General features: G+C 33.7%; 1 protein-coding gene and 1 long non-coding RNA gene across 5 annotated transcripts in view; one reads left to right on the top strand and one right to left on the bottom strand.

Moving 5' to 3' along the window:
• Positions 1-6,558, top strand: part of LOC100330530 (olfactomedin-like protein 2A) — a 53,221-nt gene extending 46,663 nt beyond the window's left edge. For 2 of the 3 annotated variants that reach the window (XM_073935781.1, XM_073935782.1), the window contains one exon: positions 1,493-4,419. In XM_073935781.1, coding sequence (XP_073791882.1) covers positions 1,493-2,106 — 614 coding nt within the window. In that variant the 3' untranslated portion in view covers positions 2,107-4,419. Of the gene's footprint in view, positions 1-1,492 lie in introns of all 3 variants that reach the window. The other variant, XM_002667279.8, reaches the window with a different exon arrangement.
• Positions 6,559-7,695: 1,137 nt separating this feature from the next.
• The window catches only part of LOC110438223 (uncharacterized), a 58,354-nt gene continuing 48,549 nt past the window's right edge, over positions 7,696-17,500 (bottom strand). Inside the window, exon 4 of one of the 2 annotated variants that reach the window (XR_012397146.1) lies at positions 7,696-10,219. This is a non-coding gene — a long non-coding RNA (uncharacterized lncRNA). The remainder of the gene's footprint in view (positions 10,220-17,500) is intronic. The other variant, XR_012397145.1, reaches the window with a different exon arrangement.

Genomic DNA, 17,500 nt, shown 5'->3' with positions numbered 1-17,500 from the left:
GGAACATTCCAGCAAATCAGGCAGGCAGGAGAGTAGTGTATAAGGCTGATGTTGTTATGATACTTTTTAAAATATATATTTATGTTTTATACATTTTTTTTTTGTGAAAAATACAAAGTTACATATCATTATCTTTGTTATTGTTTTTTTTTTTAACGAAAGAGACGACAAAAAGAAATTAAAAAGCAAAGGGGAAAAATCATCAAAAAAAAATAAGACAAAAAAAAAAAACAGAAACGAGTAATAAAAGTGTACAGAAAAAAATGTCTTTACAACCAACTAAATGCAGTCATTCAACAACCACAATCAACTGTTTAAATATGTACAATTAAACAGTATAAGATAATAATAGTTAAAAGCAAATAAATTACTAAGAAATAAATTAAAGGCGAGTGCATTTATTAAATGGAAGACAAGATTGTAAAAGACAAAGTCAATTATAAATCATTGCCACTTTTTAATTAAATTAGTTTTCGCAAAGCATATGACCTTTTCTAACTTTAGAAAATACATGGTATCCACAAATCAATGTGAAAAATGAGATGTAGTTGGAGTCTTATTTGATTTCCAGTGGAGTACAATGCAGTGCCTAGCTAATAATGAGGTAAAGGCTAAAATGTTAAGCTGTTTAGAATTAAACTGGGACCTAATCTTGGGTAACCAAAAAAATGGTTAAATCGAGATGGAGCTATATTTACCTGCAACACCTTATAGTTATACTTCATTTATGCCCAATACCAATTCTACCCCTTAGCCCTTACCCTTACTTTTGTGCGTTCATGTAAAGAGGTAGGGGTGTCTTTAATTTTTTTTAGCTTGAAGGCGGATGGCTAAGGGGAAAGGCTAGATAGCCCTTGAAACTGAGATTTTCCAGGACCACACTTAAAACCAAAGGGTACGAAAATTTCCCAGAGTAAACCAGCTACAACGGCAACATGGCTGCATACGCAAGTCAGGAGATCAACAAATTATTATTTTTTGGCTTTATTAAGAATATTTTACAACAAACAAGCCTATTTTTTAATACATAACCCCGTTTGTACCTATAACTCCTGTATAGCAGTCCTGGCATCTGTCACTCGAAGACACACGAATACTCTGTCAGAAAAGTCTAGTGGCTGGGAATGAGCTTCTTACACTGTCTAGTAGGCTATAACGTTAATGTTGTTTTCTTGTGTTTACATAGATGAATATAGCCATGGTGCAAATGCACAGTACAGTTATGATCCTATTGCCACATTAGATCGTTATGATAACATAATATCATTACCTACAGCAGTCGCCAGTGTTAATCTCTTAGAAAGTAAGAGCTTGCAATGACATATTATGAAGTGTGCAGGTGTTGTAGTGCTCTCCCATTTCTTAGAAGTAAATTTTGAAGCCTTTCCCCTTCACATTCTGTTTCAATGGTCAAGGGGTAAAAAATAGAATTGGGATCGGGCCTTAAGTAACATTTAGCACTAGTAACATTTCCCCCTCTCATTTCCTGCAGGCCGTTGGAGTAATCTGTACAAGCTCCCTTATAACTGGATCGGAACGGGTCATGTTGTATACAGAGGAGGCTTTTACTATAACCGCGCTTTCACCAAGAATATCATTAAATACGACCTCAAACAGCGATATGTGGCCGCCTGGGCTCAGCTGCATGACGTGGTCTATGAAGACACGACACCATGGAAGTGGAAAGGCCACTCCGACATCGACTTCGCAGTGGATGAAAACGGGCTCTGGGTCATTTATCCATCAATCGACGAGGATTACGGACAGGCTGAAGTCATCGTTGTTAGTAGGCTTGACCCCAGTGACCTGTCGTTGAAAAAAGAGACCACGTGGAGGACGCGACTGAGGCGAAACTCATTCGGGAACTGCTTCATAATATGCGGAGTGCTTTACGCGGTGGACATTTACAATCAGAGGGAAGGAGAGGTTTCGTATGCGTATGACACGCTAACGGGGGCTGAAGCGGCTCCGCGTTTGCCTTTCATCAATGAATACGGCTTCACCACACAAGTCGATTACAACCCCAAAGAGAAGCTTCTGTATGCTTGGGACAATGGACACCAGCTCACCTACAACATCGACTTTGCAGAGCAGGAGAAGAAATAAAATCGTGCAAATGAAACGCGCTTATAACTGCCTCATTGGTTACACTAACCGAATGCATTCATGAAACAGGTCGTCATGCTCTCGTGAACTTTAATAGACACTTGTCAGAGGTTATATAAAGGGGATTATTACATAAGCTCTGCTCTATGATTGACTGCCAGTACTAGAATCCCAACAAATGCAAACTAAAGGCTTTGATTTGTTTCAAATGCATTAAACTCTATGAAGCAAAGTATAAATCAAGTGTTTTCCCGCTACATTTTTGGCTGCATCCGAAATAGACTACTACTCGAGTATATACTACATTTAAATTGACCAAATCTAAAGAATCTAAAGGCTTTGGGACTTGAGACTGCCCGTTCTGTAATTCGAACAAATGGAATCTAAAGGCGTTGATTCACATCAGTGTCCTAAATGCATTAAACTCCATGAAGCAAAGCATAAATCAAGTGTTTTCCTGGTACACGTTCGCTGCATCCGAAATCGCCTACTACTCGAGTATGTACTAAGTTTGACTTTGAGTTTACTAAATCTAAAGAATGTAAAGTCTTCGGTATTTGAGACTATTATATCTAGAATCCGAACAAATGGAATCTAAAAGCTTTGATGTTCCAAATGCATTGAACTCCATGAAGTGAAGCAGAAAATCAAGTGCTATCTTGCTACACTTTGGCTGAGTCCAAAATTAACTACTAGAGTTTGTACTACATTTGAATTTAAATCGACTAAATCTAAAGAATCTAAAGGCTTTGGGATTTGAGATTGCCAGAATCACAACAAATGGAATCTAAAGGCTTTGATTCGCATCAATGTTCCAAATATGTCGAACTCCATGAAGCGAAGCATAAATCAAGTGTTTTCCCGCTATACTTTGGCTGCGTCCGAAATCGACTACTACTCGAGTAGGTACTACATTCTAGTTTGAATTTACTACATATAAAGAATCTAAAGGCTTTGGGATACTAGATCTGCCTGTTCTAGAATCCCAACAAAAGGATTCTAAAGGCATTGATTCGCATCTATGTTCCAAATCTGTTGAACTCCATGAAGTGAAACATAAATCAAGTGTTTTCCCACAACACATTGGCGGCCTCCGAAATCGACTTGTACTCAAGTATGTACCACATTTGAATTTGAATTTACCACACAATCATTGGAAATTACGTTCTATATAGTATAAATGAAATTCAGATATACTACATCTGCCATTTGTCATTATCATGTGATCCACCCACGTCAGTGTCACTTCACTCTCATATATGAATTCTCTCGCATTGCATCATGGAGTAGCGTAGCGCCTATCAGATGCGCATTTCAGAATCTTGCCAGAAGTAGTAGGTCATCCGGGTACTTCTCGCATAATAATTTTTAAATACTATGAATTCGGACATACTACTTTCACATACAGTTTTTATCGTATATATATACTATATAGTATGGGAGTTTGCCATTTCGGACGCAGCATTTGTGAATTTTAAAGTGCAACAAATGATTGCTTTACGATGTGTAACGTTAACCACTACGATGCCACTGACTTTTCGAAGCCATGTAAGTAAATCTGCAGGTAACATTTTTTTAAGTTGTACATGACGCTTGAAATCCTAATGCAAAACATGTGAAAGGAGCTAAAGAGTTCAAAGTAACTAATCCAGGCACATTGGAAACACTTGCAGCTGCGTACATTTTTGCGAAGCGTAAAAAAATGCTGCTCCAGGATCATTTCATTGCACGTTTCAGATGACAAATCCACTAGAGGGCAGCGTTTGGATTTTGGCTAATTTGAAATATGTCACTTAGGGAAACTTTTGTTGCACATTTCAGATACACGTCCTTTTTGTACCCACATACAGTACACAAGGATGCGGGGTTGTTGTAGAGATCACCTAGTGACCCACTGACCTGAACCGAACCCATATTATTTCAAAAGCAACCTAAAAGAAAAGTGAACTGCGACCACATAGTTTACCTTGATTTTATATTAATTTTATCTCTTTTGTGGACTCAAACCTGAGCGCTCAGCAGAACGAGTACAACACAGTACAAGGTGAGCTACTGAGCAAACTGACCACAGCAGAAAAGTTGTCCATATAGAGACAAATAGGTACGGCAAACATATTTAATTATAAATCAGACACAAATTTTTTTGTGGCATTTATTTGCTGTTTTACAAAGAACCGCACAAACTGATCATTTATTTGTTGATAATATCTCCCTGTAAATATCATTAGCATTAGTGTGAAAAGGAGCTAGAATCATTGGCATTATAATGACCCGTTGCCAGACATAAAGCTCTACTGGGGCACAGCACCCCCTGGAGAAAAAAAATAAAAATAAATAAATAATAATAATAATAATAATGAAAAAATGTATATATATATATATATATATATATATATATATATATATATATATATATATATATATATATATATAATTATAAATAGCAGTACTATTGTTATACAATTATTATTCTAAATAAATGACAACAACTAATCCTATGTGTAACTGGAACACAATCTAAAGACACAACTGGTGTGATGCTAAGATAATTTTAGAAATCTTTTGCATAATCATTAATTTTACAAGAATGAAATTCTATAGACAATTCAATAGAGGACAAAAAAATCAGTTGTGTATTGTAGACCCGACTCAAGGCCGAGAATTAGGTTTATTAAGTCTAACCTCCCTGACTTCATCCCTTCTTTCTGCTTCATACTAAAAAATTAGTAGTCATGCAGTATAAATAAGATCACCTTCAAATTATTTCAACTTTGATTTGTTGATATGCAAAACTCACTGCTTGCCGGTTTCACAGTGCATGAACGGCGAGGCTATTTTTTCGGCGTGCATGTTCACAACCGGAACACGAGCAGAGCAGCGCATTAGTGTCAAGCAGGAGCATTGTGCATGAGTTGTATGTTTTTTTTTTTTTTGAGTTTTTCTGAGTACATGCTCAGTTTGCGTCTTTATTCTGGGATTACCACTCTTAATAAATACAATTGCATGTAAAGTAAATCGTATCTCAAGGCATTTAGTGGGGCACTGGCAATGTGGCACGAGCCCCAGTAAATGGGGTCTAGTGATGCCCCTGCCCCTAACATTTATTTTACCTAGAAACTGCGATCATACTTATGTGCATTTTTGTGGTTTCACAAAAATGTAGGCTGAAGCATGTTTTTCCAATGAGCCTGTGTTAGAAGCAAGATCTTTAGTTATTTCAAAAGCAAATATTTAGATGATTTGCACTGTCCTTACCAGGCATGCCACAACACTTTATCATTAAATTGAACACATTATTATTATTTTTAACTTTTTGTTTAGTAAAAACATTTAATATTCATAAAATGCATTTAATTGAGAAGCAACGTTCAATTGTACTATATTTAGTCTTGTCACTTACAGATATTCACCTGTTATAAATATAAAAATGTAAAAAATAATAAAATTTTTATTTAAAAAATTATAAATATTTTTTTCGTATAAAAATTTAATTTATAAAAAAAAAGTGAGGTCATTTTTTTTTCCAAATTTAACCTTTTGTCACTTGCATATCTTTACCTGATTTCAAATATTATGACATGTTGCTTCTAAAGTGAACTGCTCTTATTCACAGAGCATTTAATATTGGTGTATTTTATCTCATCACTTGCACATTTACCCCTCTATTAAGCATAAAACTATGAATCTAGCATAAAACAGGCGGAAATAATCTACACTACTGCTCAAGTAAAATCCAATCCTATTTTAAGGATTTTAAAATATTTTAATGGGTAAATTGAGCAAAATATATCTTATTATTCTCTCAGCATTACTGGTTAGGTCATGTGTAAACTGTTAAGAGATTCAGGACTTGCTCCTCTTCAATACAAATAAATGTTCATGTCAATCTTACTGACATCATAACACAACCTCAGATTTTTCCATGTACCTATAATATTTCATAAACAAGCTTTCAAGATGCACCTGCAAAAGCTGCGGTCTGTTTTCATAGAAAGAAATGTGCCAGAAAATTGTCTTCCAGCGTTTCGGCTCATATAGCCTCAGCAGACTGGTAAAGCATGGCATTATAATGAAGAAGGAATGCTTTGTGTGCTAATGAGAGCGTCTGATTATGTTTGGGAGTCTGTCTAATGACTGGACAGGCTGACGTATAGAGTTTATAGGAAGCGGGCTGGTCGTGCGAGGAAACGTATGTAATGTATAAACAGTTTAACGTGTTTGTGTTGTTTGTCTTTCAAAGCATTTTGTTCCATGTAACTGTAAATATCAGATTGTTTTTTGGTTCTGTTAGAGTTTTAGAAACACAATCTTCCCACGAGGAAGAGATTTCTTTAACTCTGTCAATGCAGCATGTCTGATTTTAATCAACTCTAAGTGGATTTTGTTAAACGTGCATTTGGTTTTGTGACATATATTTGTAAACTGATTAAAAAGGCTGTTGGGATGGATGGAGATGGAGTAGTTTCTGGTTTGTGGGAGATTGTGGATCATTCAGAAAATGAGCTGGTTTATTTTCTTAACGCATGTTAGTGATTTTAATATAAATAATTCATCCATAGCTTTTTTATAATTGCTGTGTGATTTGAAACACATGATATTCACTGCAATGCTCACTTTACACAATCCAGTTAGCACTTGAAGGATAAAATCAAGTGTTTTTTTTACTTCTGTTTTTTGAAACAAAGTTTAAGAAATATAGGAACTTTAAATAAGAATATCATGGCAACTAACCGAAATATAATTACATATTAATAAAAAAAATAAATATATACATTACAACGACAATACTACAAATCACTGAATGCAAGACTAGAAAAGTTAAGAGCTTTATAAACATGTGTAAATACAATATTAGACTGTATACAGTATACTGTAGTGAACTGAAAGAGCCAAGAGCATATAAACACAATCTGATTAATAACTAAACCAGACACAGGTGAACACAATCAAAAACAAATGAAACATGAACAATGGTAAAATAAGGAAGCTGAGCCTAAAAGTCCAAGTGCAGTCAGAATCTTCATTAAAGAGTGTGCTTTGTTTCTGGTTAGTGTTCTTGTAAGTTTGTAATTGGTCAGATCAGTGGGTCTCTTTACTAAACATGCTTGTTTAAAATGAGCTGAAACAGTACAATCCTTGAGATTTTTTTAGGTTCGTTCAATCCACTTAAATTTTTAGATTTAAGTGAAATTTCACAAACTAATTTCGAGAGGAGCATGTGATAGGTTTGACTACAGCTGATCCCTATCACTAACTAGCCAATCGGATCATTCCAAAATTAATATAAATATCCAGCCTAAACACTTCATTCCTCATCTTTGTTTTGGCCCCCACCCCCACCTCTTCTGACTCCTTCTCAATTCTAAGTTCGGGCGACATGGTGGCTCATTGGCTAGCACTGTTGCCCCACAGCAAGGGTGAGGGTTCTTTCATGGGACAGCATGCCAAACCTGCTAAAATAGTCAAGCATTATCTAAGTGTGAACTCTTGAATCTATTTGTGTTGGGACAGCATCAATGAATAAGTATAAACATTTTTTTACAAATTCATAATTTTACAAAGTCATAACTCATAAAATAAAAATAAAATAAAAATCCCACTAAAATTTATTTTACATACACAACAAAATTCAAGAAAAACTTAAACAACAATTACGCAAGAATCACGTACACCTGGGCCGTAAAAGCATGTCCATAAACTCTACATAAAATTAGATGTTATCTGCAGAGTATGTGATATAAGTAACTGGAAATTAGTAATTGATATTACAGTATAATTTGAGGTTCAATTATATAAACATAAATAATTAGAGGTCCAAACAACAATCGTGTTATACTCATCCTGATTATTGTCTCACCTTATGTTTGGAGGCATGGCACACTTATGGTTATGGCTGAAGACACGCAGCTTAAAAACACAAAGCTTTTTAAAGTCTTTATAGACTGCACAGATTTATTTGCTGATAATGATGAATAGCTGTTCAGTAATTAAGGGTTGCCAAGAGAAGTCCTTGTTGATTTATGCAACTTTTTTAAATAGCATGTTTTTTTTGTTTTTTTTTTGGCTTCCACCTCCAACAGAAAAACCTTACATTTTACCAAAAGCCCTTATATGAAGCTGGTTTGGGCAGGTTTTATGCAAATTTCTAACCTCATGCACTAAATTAAGACTCCAAATTGACTAACTGAATAATTAGTTTAAGAACAAGCTTGTGTGTGTAAATACATGTTGTGAATTAGGTGGAAGGTTTTCATGAAAAGTTAAACTGTGCATATAAATACAGAAAAAGTATGCACATATTAGTGAATAAGACCTAATGTTTTGTTGTTTTTGAGCAGTTTTCACTCTCTGATCAGTGATCCTGTGTGATAATCCACTGTCAGATCAGTAAAACTAAGAACTGAGGACATAAAAACAAGAAATCGAGAAACCATACAAGGCACAGGTGAACATAATCAATGAAGCAACATATAATCATATAAAGTTAACAGGAACTAACAACGTCAAATGTACAGTAAATGCAACCTAAAAGTTCTCAGAAACAAGACACATTTACAGCGTTTAGAACTGAGGACATATAAACAGAAGATATCGAGAAACCAAACCAGGCACAGGTGAACATAATCAATGAAGCAACATGTAATCATAGGAAAGAAAGAGGAGCTAACAATGTTAAATGTACAGTAAATACAAGCTAAAAGTCCACAGAGACATAAAACAAAACACAAATTCAATGTCTAGAACTGAGGACATATTAACAGAAGACATCTAGAAACCAAACAAGACACAGGTGAACAATCAATGAAGCAACAAGTAATAAAAGGAAGGAAACAGGAACTAACAATGTCAAATTTAGACAACGCACAACCTTAAAATCCACCGAGACAGAAACAAAACACAAATACACAGTGTTTACAACTAAAGACATATAAACACAAGATATTGAGAAACCAAACAAGACACAGGTGACCATAATCAATAAAGCAACACACAATCACAAAAAGGTCACAAAATCACAAAAATCACACAATCACAAAAAAAAAAAACTTGCAGTAAATACAACCTAAAAGTTCACAAAGACCGAAACAAAACACAAATTTACAGTGCTTAAAGCAGAGGACATATATACAGAAGCTATCGATAAACCAAACATGACACAGGTGAACATAATCATTGAAGCAGCATGTAATTATAAAAGGAAACCAGGAGCTAACAATGTAAAATGCACAGTAAATACAAGCTAAAAGTCAGAGACAGAAACAAAACACAAATTTACAGTGCTTAGAGCTGAGGACATATAAACAGAAGCTATCGATAAACCAAACATGACACAGGTGAACATAATCATTGAAGCAGCATGTAATTATAAAAGGAAACCAGGAGCTAACAATGTAAAATGCACAGTAAATACAAGCTAAAAGTCCTTAGAGACAGAAACAAAACACAAATTTACAGTGCTTAGAGCTGAGGACATTTAAACAGAAGCTATCGATAAACCAAACAAGACACAGGTGAACATAATCAATGAAGCAACAAAGGTCACATGAACTAACAATGTCAAATTTAGACTAAATACACCCTAAAAGTCCACAGAGACAGAAACAAAACACATTCACAGTGTTTAGAACTAAAGACATATGAACAGAAGATAGAGTACAATCAATGAAGCAACACACAATCATGAGAAAGAAACATGAACTAACAATATAAAATGTACAAGAAATACAACCTAAAAGTCCACAGAGACAGAAGCAAAACACAAATACACAGGGATTACAACTGAAGACGTGTAAACTTTACATTGTTAGTTCCTGTTATGCATTTTTATGTTTCTTTATTGATTATGTTTACCTGTGTCTTGTTTGGTTTCTCAATATCTTCTGTTTATATTAAGTAAAACCAAAGTCCACAGGGACAGAAGCAAAGCAAAATGCAGAGTTTTTAGTGCAGTTAGGATCTACATGACTGAATGTAAAGAGTATGCTTTGTTTCTGGTTAGTGTTCTTGTCAGTGTGTAATTGGTCAGATCAGTGTTTTGTTGTTTTTGAGCGGTTTTTGCTCTCTTATGGGCGGTTCTGTGTGGTAGTCCAGTGTTTTTGGCTGTAGTCACAGTCTGTAAATCATTGAGAACACAAGAGGAGTTCAGTTTAATAACTGTGGAGTGATGTTATGGAGAATGAAACTGTAAAATCTGTAATCTGCAATTAATCAAACTCCCAATGAAAAGGATCAGGCAGCGGATGAGAGACGTGCCTGAAAGCGCTTTATGGTTTTGGCTGGAGCTGCGGGTAGATTGAGGAGAAGAGAGAAGACGCTGGTTTCTCAGAAAATACAGATAATGGGAGAATGATGGAGCATTGCTGTTTATTATTCATACTTGGAGACATTACAGAGGTTTTCAGCCAGCGTTATAATTATTAATTAAAACCACAACACTGTTTTAGGTCATTAATATTTTATAAAATTCATCAAAAATGTATATCTCTTATTGCAAATAATTGTATAATAATAGACAGGTTTTAGACATCTATTAAAAGACTTTGGAAATTGAAGTGGAAACTTTATAATCTAGTTCAAAATGTTAACATAAACCACAATGATATCATTCATTCAGTGTCTTTCAGCTTAGTCCCTTTATTCATTAGGGGTCGCCACAGCAGAATGAACCGCCAACTTATCCAACATATGTTTTATACAGCGGGTGCCCTTCCAGCTGTAACCCCACTGGAAAACATCCATACACACTCATACACACACATACACTACGGCCAATTTAGTTAATTCAATTCACCTATAGCGCATTTCTTTGGACCGTGGGGGAAACAGGAGCACCTGGAGGAAACCCACACAAACATGGGGAGAACACTGGCATAGCAGATTGGCCTGCGTTGTCACCCAATAATAATAAATAAATAAATAAATAAATAAATAAATAAATAAATAAATAAATAAATAAATAAATAAATAAATAAATATATATATATATATATATATATATATATATATATATATATATATAAATAAATATATTATATATATATATATTATATATATAAATATATATATATATATATATATATATATATATATATATATATATATATAAATTAAAAAAAATATATATATATATATATATATATATATATATATAAATTAAAAAAAAATATATATATATATATATATATATAAAATATATATATATATATATATATATATATTATATATATATATATATATATATATATATTATATATATATATATATATATATATATATATATATATATATATATATATATATATATATATATAATAAATATAAATATATATATATATATTTTTATGGCTCTGTTGGGATGGGGTACTAATACAGTATGTATGTATCACATTTTTCTGAAAAATTAGTACAATTTGCATAATTATAAAAACTAAGGGTGCTTTCACACCTACACTTTTGTTTCGGAACCTGTCTCGTTAGCTCGATTCGTTTGACATATGTGAAACCACCAATCACTCTGGGATCCGCGCCAAATCAATCGCTCCGAGAATAAATGAGGTGGTCTCGGCTCGATTGAAACAAACTCTGGAGTGGATCGATTGCAGTGAGAAAGCAATACGATCCGAGCGCGGTTATATCACAGTGTTTTATGGATATGTAATAGGCATACAGCTATATGAGGAGAGAATTATGAGTAGGGCGGGAAGTTTCGCGAGTCTCCGGATGCCCGCAAACGAGTGATAATCTCCCGGTAATCTCGCGTCTCTCTCCCGGTCTTCAAATAGGCTACGGTCGCGCACCCTTCTCACACCTCCCCACCGCATCTCTCCTCACTATTCAGACACGTCACGCGCACCAAGTCAAACACCACCAAACCACCACCTCTCCTGACTGCTGAGCGGGACTCAGCAAAATAAACCTTGAGACTCTGACCAATGTGAGGAGGGTTTACTCACACGTGACTGGTTTATTGGTTCAATTAGAAACTTTGCAGTGTAAAGAGAAACAATGTAACATTTGTAATCTCTGTTCCGGAACAACTGAATCGATTCACAGGTGTGAAAGCACCCTGAGTCAATTTAACACCCCAAGTTACAATGGGTTTACTTAAATTATTTTTGTTAAGTCAGCTTGTTACTTTTAAGGCAATTAATCACTTTTTACAGTGCAGGTTAAAACCAGACAACCATTTTCCACTTAATCCAATACAAAAATGTACTTTGAATAAAAGACACAGTACACATATAAAATGCAGGGTTGCACACAAATCATTCATGTTGAACTAACACTAATTTATTAAGTTAATGTAACTAATTTAAGTAAATACAACATAAAACAATTAAGTTTCTCCCCAAAAATGTTCAGAATTGTTTTGTTTAAGCTCATTTTAAATACGTAGTTTGAAAAAGCAGCAAACAATGATTTTTTTTTTTTATTTGAGTATAGTTTCTTTATTTTCAGTGTGTTTTAGTAAAAACAAAAACTTCTAAATTAGGTTTAAAATAGATGGCAATTCATTTACAAAGTTCAGCACTGTTTGCCTTCTGGAATAAATGTCGCGAATGCAGAGTGATTCTAAATAAAGTTGTTTGTGTGCATTTGTATTGATCATGACAGCAGTAATTCATCAAATTGTAGTAAATAGGCTTAAACCCAAAGCCGCAGCAGACTCATACACACTTCTGGCATTTCATCAGCTGATTCAGGTCGATGTCCTGCCAGATCCAGAGCTGCTCAATGCAAAATGCACAACTCTTTACTGGAAATGCAATGATATGCTGTACAGTACTTTGTTTACTGCTAATGATGCTGTCAGATGTATTCTTGCACAATTCCCCCATCAGTGTGAAAATGGCATCCGTGTTTAAATGCACACAATCCAAGAAAAACAGAAGGAAATGAGCGGCTTTAGTTTGGAGCTCGTCTTAATGTCTGGATATTCATCACGGATTCCCATAAATGGGAAAATCGGCAAAATAAGTAAACAGTTCGGATGTTTTTGTGGGAATATGAAAGCGACGCTCTTCTTTCTGTTTGCCTCTGGAACAAATAATGAATATCGGTTTTAATGAAGAAACTTAAGGAGGCCGTGCTCTTTGGGTTGAGTGTTTCAGCATGACAGAGGAAGATTTTATTTGGACTTTTCCATAGGAAAAGAAGTGTGAAGAATAGTAGGATATTCATGGCAAAAAAATTAAATAAATAAATAAATACAAAATCATTGTTTTTTGGACCAAATTATCAATATTGGCTCCGAAATAAAAAAAAATATAAATTAATAATAATAAAAAAAGCATTGTGTTTAGAGAAAATTATGGTTAATGGCTCCAAAATAAAATAAAAATTAAAATAAATATTTTCGAATTAATAATCTAAATAATAATAACAACAACAACAACAACACGTAAATAAAAAAATAAAAAAAGTAAATGATGAGTACTGGCACTAAAAAAAAAAATTTAAATTAAATTTTATTAAATGCATTGTTTTTTTGAGCAAATTATGAATATTGGTTCCAAATAAAATAAAATGCATTGTTTTTTGGAGCACACTATGAAAATTGGCTCTTAAAAAAAAAAAAAAAAAAAAAACTATTTATAATTTTAAAAATTATAATAATTAAAAGAAAACAATAAAATTTAATTTAAAAAACAGTTTTTTTTGTAAATTACGAATATTGACATCAAAATAAAACAAATTAAATAAAAAAATGCAATCAATTTGAGCAAACTCTGAATATCAGCTAAAAAAAAATCTATATAGAATTATGAAAAAATGCAATGTTTTTAAGCTAATTATAAATATTGGCTCTAAAAAATTAAAAATAAATATTATAAAAATGCTATGATTTTAAGCAAATTATGAATATCAGCTTAAAAAGAAAAGAAAAAAAGAAAAAAAAATTGTTTTAATTTAGCAAATTATAAATATTGGCTCCAAAATAAAATGAAATAAAATAATGAAAAAATATTTTAAATGCAAATTATGAATAGCACCTTTAAATTACAAACAAATAAATAAAAAATATATATGCATTCACTAATATATATATATATATATATATATATATATATATATATATATATATATATATATATATATATATATATATATATATATATATATATATATATATATATATATAATAAATACAATAAAAATAAATAATAATAATAATAAAACATGATAAATAAAACACAATGTTTTTTCCTGTCAATGTTTTAATCTACAGTGAAAGAATGTGTTCACATTCTTTTTTACAGGCATTTGAAGGCTTTTCCTCTTGGCTGGCCTTGACTATTCAATCAACTGCAATAGCTTCTCTGGAAATATTGTGCGTGTCTGTATATAAGGCCCAGACTCACACACAGTCCTTCAGAAGCAGATAAGAGAGACTCAGAAACAACAAAACAGTCTTTATCCGACTGGAGCTGGAGGCGAGACAAGATATGCACGCAGACAACACACACACAATGTGTGTGTGTGTGTGTGTGTGTGTGTGTGTGTATATATATATATATATATATATATATATATATATATATATATATATATATATATATATATATATATGTATGTATATGTATATATATGTATGTGTGTGTGTGTGTGTGTGTGTGTGTGTTCGTAAGGAAAATGTCTCAACAACGTTTTTTAAATAAGTTTTTATAACATAACTAAGTGACCAAAAGATACACAGACCGCTCACTGGCCCAGCACACACACTGCCTGACATGAACCAATCTGTTAACGATTTAACTGTGCTGTTCTCACGTTTGGTGTCAGATATTGCACTGATGCTTTTGACATATGCTGTACCTTATTATATGTATACGTCATGTTAATAGCAATACTGGTCTTTTCATGAGTAGTGGTATTAGTTTACTCAGTGCAAGCCCGTTTGTGATGGTGTTTGCGTTGTTAATTTGACATATAGCTGCCACTTGCATGGCGGACAGCATCTGGCGATTAAATGAATTAAACAGAACCTCTCGTGCTAGATGTGGCAAGCAGTTACCTGAAAATTCCATCCCACAGACTTTTCATAGTGTACTTTAAGCCGATGAAAGTCTTTTATCAACTCTTCGAAAAGTGTAGATGGTGGATTAACATTCAGCACATGATCACTACTAAGATGTGTCATTATTTGTAACTTTAGATGCCATGGTTTTTTAAAACAAAATCTGTCAGTGTTATTTTCATTCTCATCTTCAGTGCTTTACATTTTGGGGTAGTAGCTCTCCCTGTCATCACAAGCCAGAAGGCATTGACTGAGTGATTGGGATTGACAGCTGATATTAACCAGTTCTAGAGCAGTGGGCCAATAAGAAGAGCGCGAAGCACATGCAACAACTTTATGCACTCGCATAAATGCTCCCAAATATATTTTTAGGTCGCATACAGGCTTCTCTCTGCCATCTGTAACAGGTAAACAGTCTTCAAAGCTGTCATGCATATTAATGAAACTGCACCTTATACACAATAGAGCTCGCTGATTGGTTTGAACCAAGTCTATCTCTTGAATTAATGATGAAAACTCAAAGACGTCACGTTGTGCTTGTCAGAACAGACATCATTATTTCCTCACAGCCCCGTGAGCATTTATTGTTTGTCGCAAATGAAAGTGAAGAGTGTTGGGGAGTCGCGAAAGTGAAAGTAAAGTGAGCAGCGGACGGCGGAGGAGGACGGTTGAAGAGGGGTTTGGTAAAATTAGGTGAGGGATACGGCGAGTTCCGCCACAAATTTTGCCCTGAATTAATGAATATTACACCTGCTCAGTGAAAACCAGATGATTTACTACATTGATAAATCTGACATAACTTGATTAGAAATCTAAACAGCGGAGGAAATATTAAACCTTCAATAGAAAGTAATACTGTGGTTAAGAGTCTTGCAGATAACAGTACTTGTTTTGTTTTTTTTCATAACCGCGCCATTGTGGTCCAGTGGTCAGCACACTGCGTAAGGATACCGCTAACCTAAATTAGGATCTGAGCTAGGATCTCATTTCAGTATTTGTTTTCTTTCCATTACTAGTGTTAAGAAATATAATATTGTTTATGTTATTTATATAGGTTTATTATATAGGTACTTTTTTTTTCTGTGACCACCGTTACAAAGCACTGGATATCTATAAAGAATGTTGCACATAATATATACTCGGATATATAGGACATTGTGATGTTTTAAAGAACAGAGTTGCAGATTTAGCTGCCGTTTAATGTTCTCATATTTATGAAAAACATTTGAAGTTCTAAAGCAGCTGTTTCCTTAAAAAAGACTGGATAGTGTCATTAGAAACGGAATTGGAAATTACGTTATTTTAATATAGTCAGTCGTGAACTGAGGTGGGCCGGTCTAAGGCTTGCAACTCCAGGGCTGAAAAGGAGTCCCACTCTGGCCCTGGATTGATTAAAGGTGCATTATAGAACAAACTAATAACCTTTATTTGTAGGAGTGAAGATTAGAGATGGTTAAAAGCTAACTGTATTTTATAATTAACTATTTTTTTTATTTTACAGTAAAATAGGTTGAATTCAGGTGCTTTCTTTGGTGAAATATGTGTTGGATAAGAATTTACTCTTTAAAAATATACATATAGTGGATGGCATGTGTGTTTATGTGAGAGACAAAGAAGAGATTTCACCAACTATTTACTGCTTTGAGACCTCATCCCAAGAATATAAATGGCATATTTTGCATTGCAGTGGTTGTGTTTATTAGGTTTCTCCTGGCCGAAGCTATTTCTTCTCATCAACTTTAGTTGCTCATATTCTAATTCCACCCAAGAATGGCATCCCTGTAATGGCACTCAAAATTGCTGTATTAATAATAAGCATGTCTGTTTATTGTAAAGTCTTTCGTAGACAGTGCCAGCCAACTCTGATGCCCACAACAGTAGCTATGTTGCAAATTTAACTTGAAAATGAACAATTTGTAAATGAAGCACCATTTTCATCACTTTTGGGGTCACTTTTTGGCAAACTGCTTTAAATTAAACATGATAAAATATAAGTTGCTTTAACCATTTAAGCCCTGAAGCTATTTTTTCCCCAAAGTAATTAGTATATAATTAATGTAATAATTTTTGTTGTTGTTGTTGCTCATTATGAAATTTATTCAATAAATTTGTTTCTTTTGTAGTTTATTAAAAATGGTCTGCCTTAAGTGTTTTTAATGTGCATTTTAATAATTTATGAAATATAATAGTCGGCATGGCAGCTCAGTGGTTAGCACTGTCGCCTCAGAGCAAGAAAGTCACTGGTTTGAGTCCCAGCTGGGTCAGTTGGGATTTCTGTGTGGAGTTTGAATGTTCTCCCAGTGTTTTACATGGGTTTCCTGCCAAGTGGTGCAGATTTTTTTTAAAGTGTGCAACACCCACATTTTTGTAATAACA

The sequence above is a fragment of the Danio rerio genome, chromosome 21 (genome assembly GCF_049306965.1).
Source record: "Danio rerio strain Tuebingen ecotype United States chromosome 21, GRCz12tu, whole genome shotgun sequence".
Classification (NCBI taxonomy): domain Eukaryota; kingdom Metazoa; phylum Chordata; class Actinopteri; order Cypriniformes; family Danionidae; genus Danio; species Danio rerio.
Note: the sequence above shows the minus strand (reverse complement) of the source record. Positions and strands in the feature narration are given on the sequence as shown.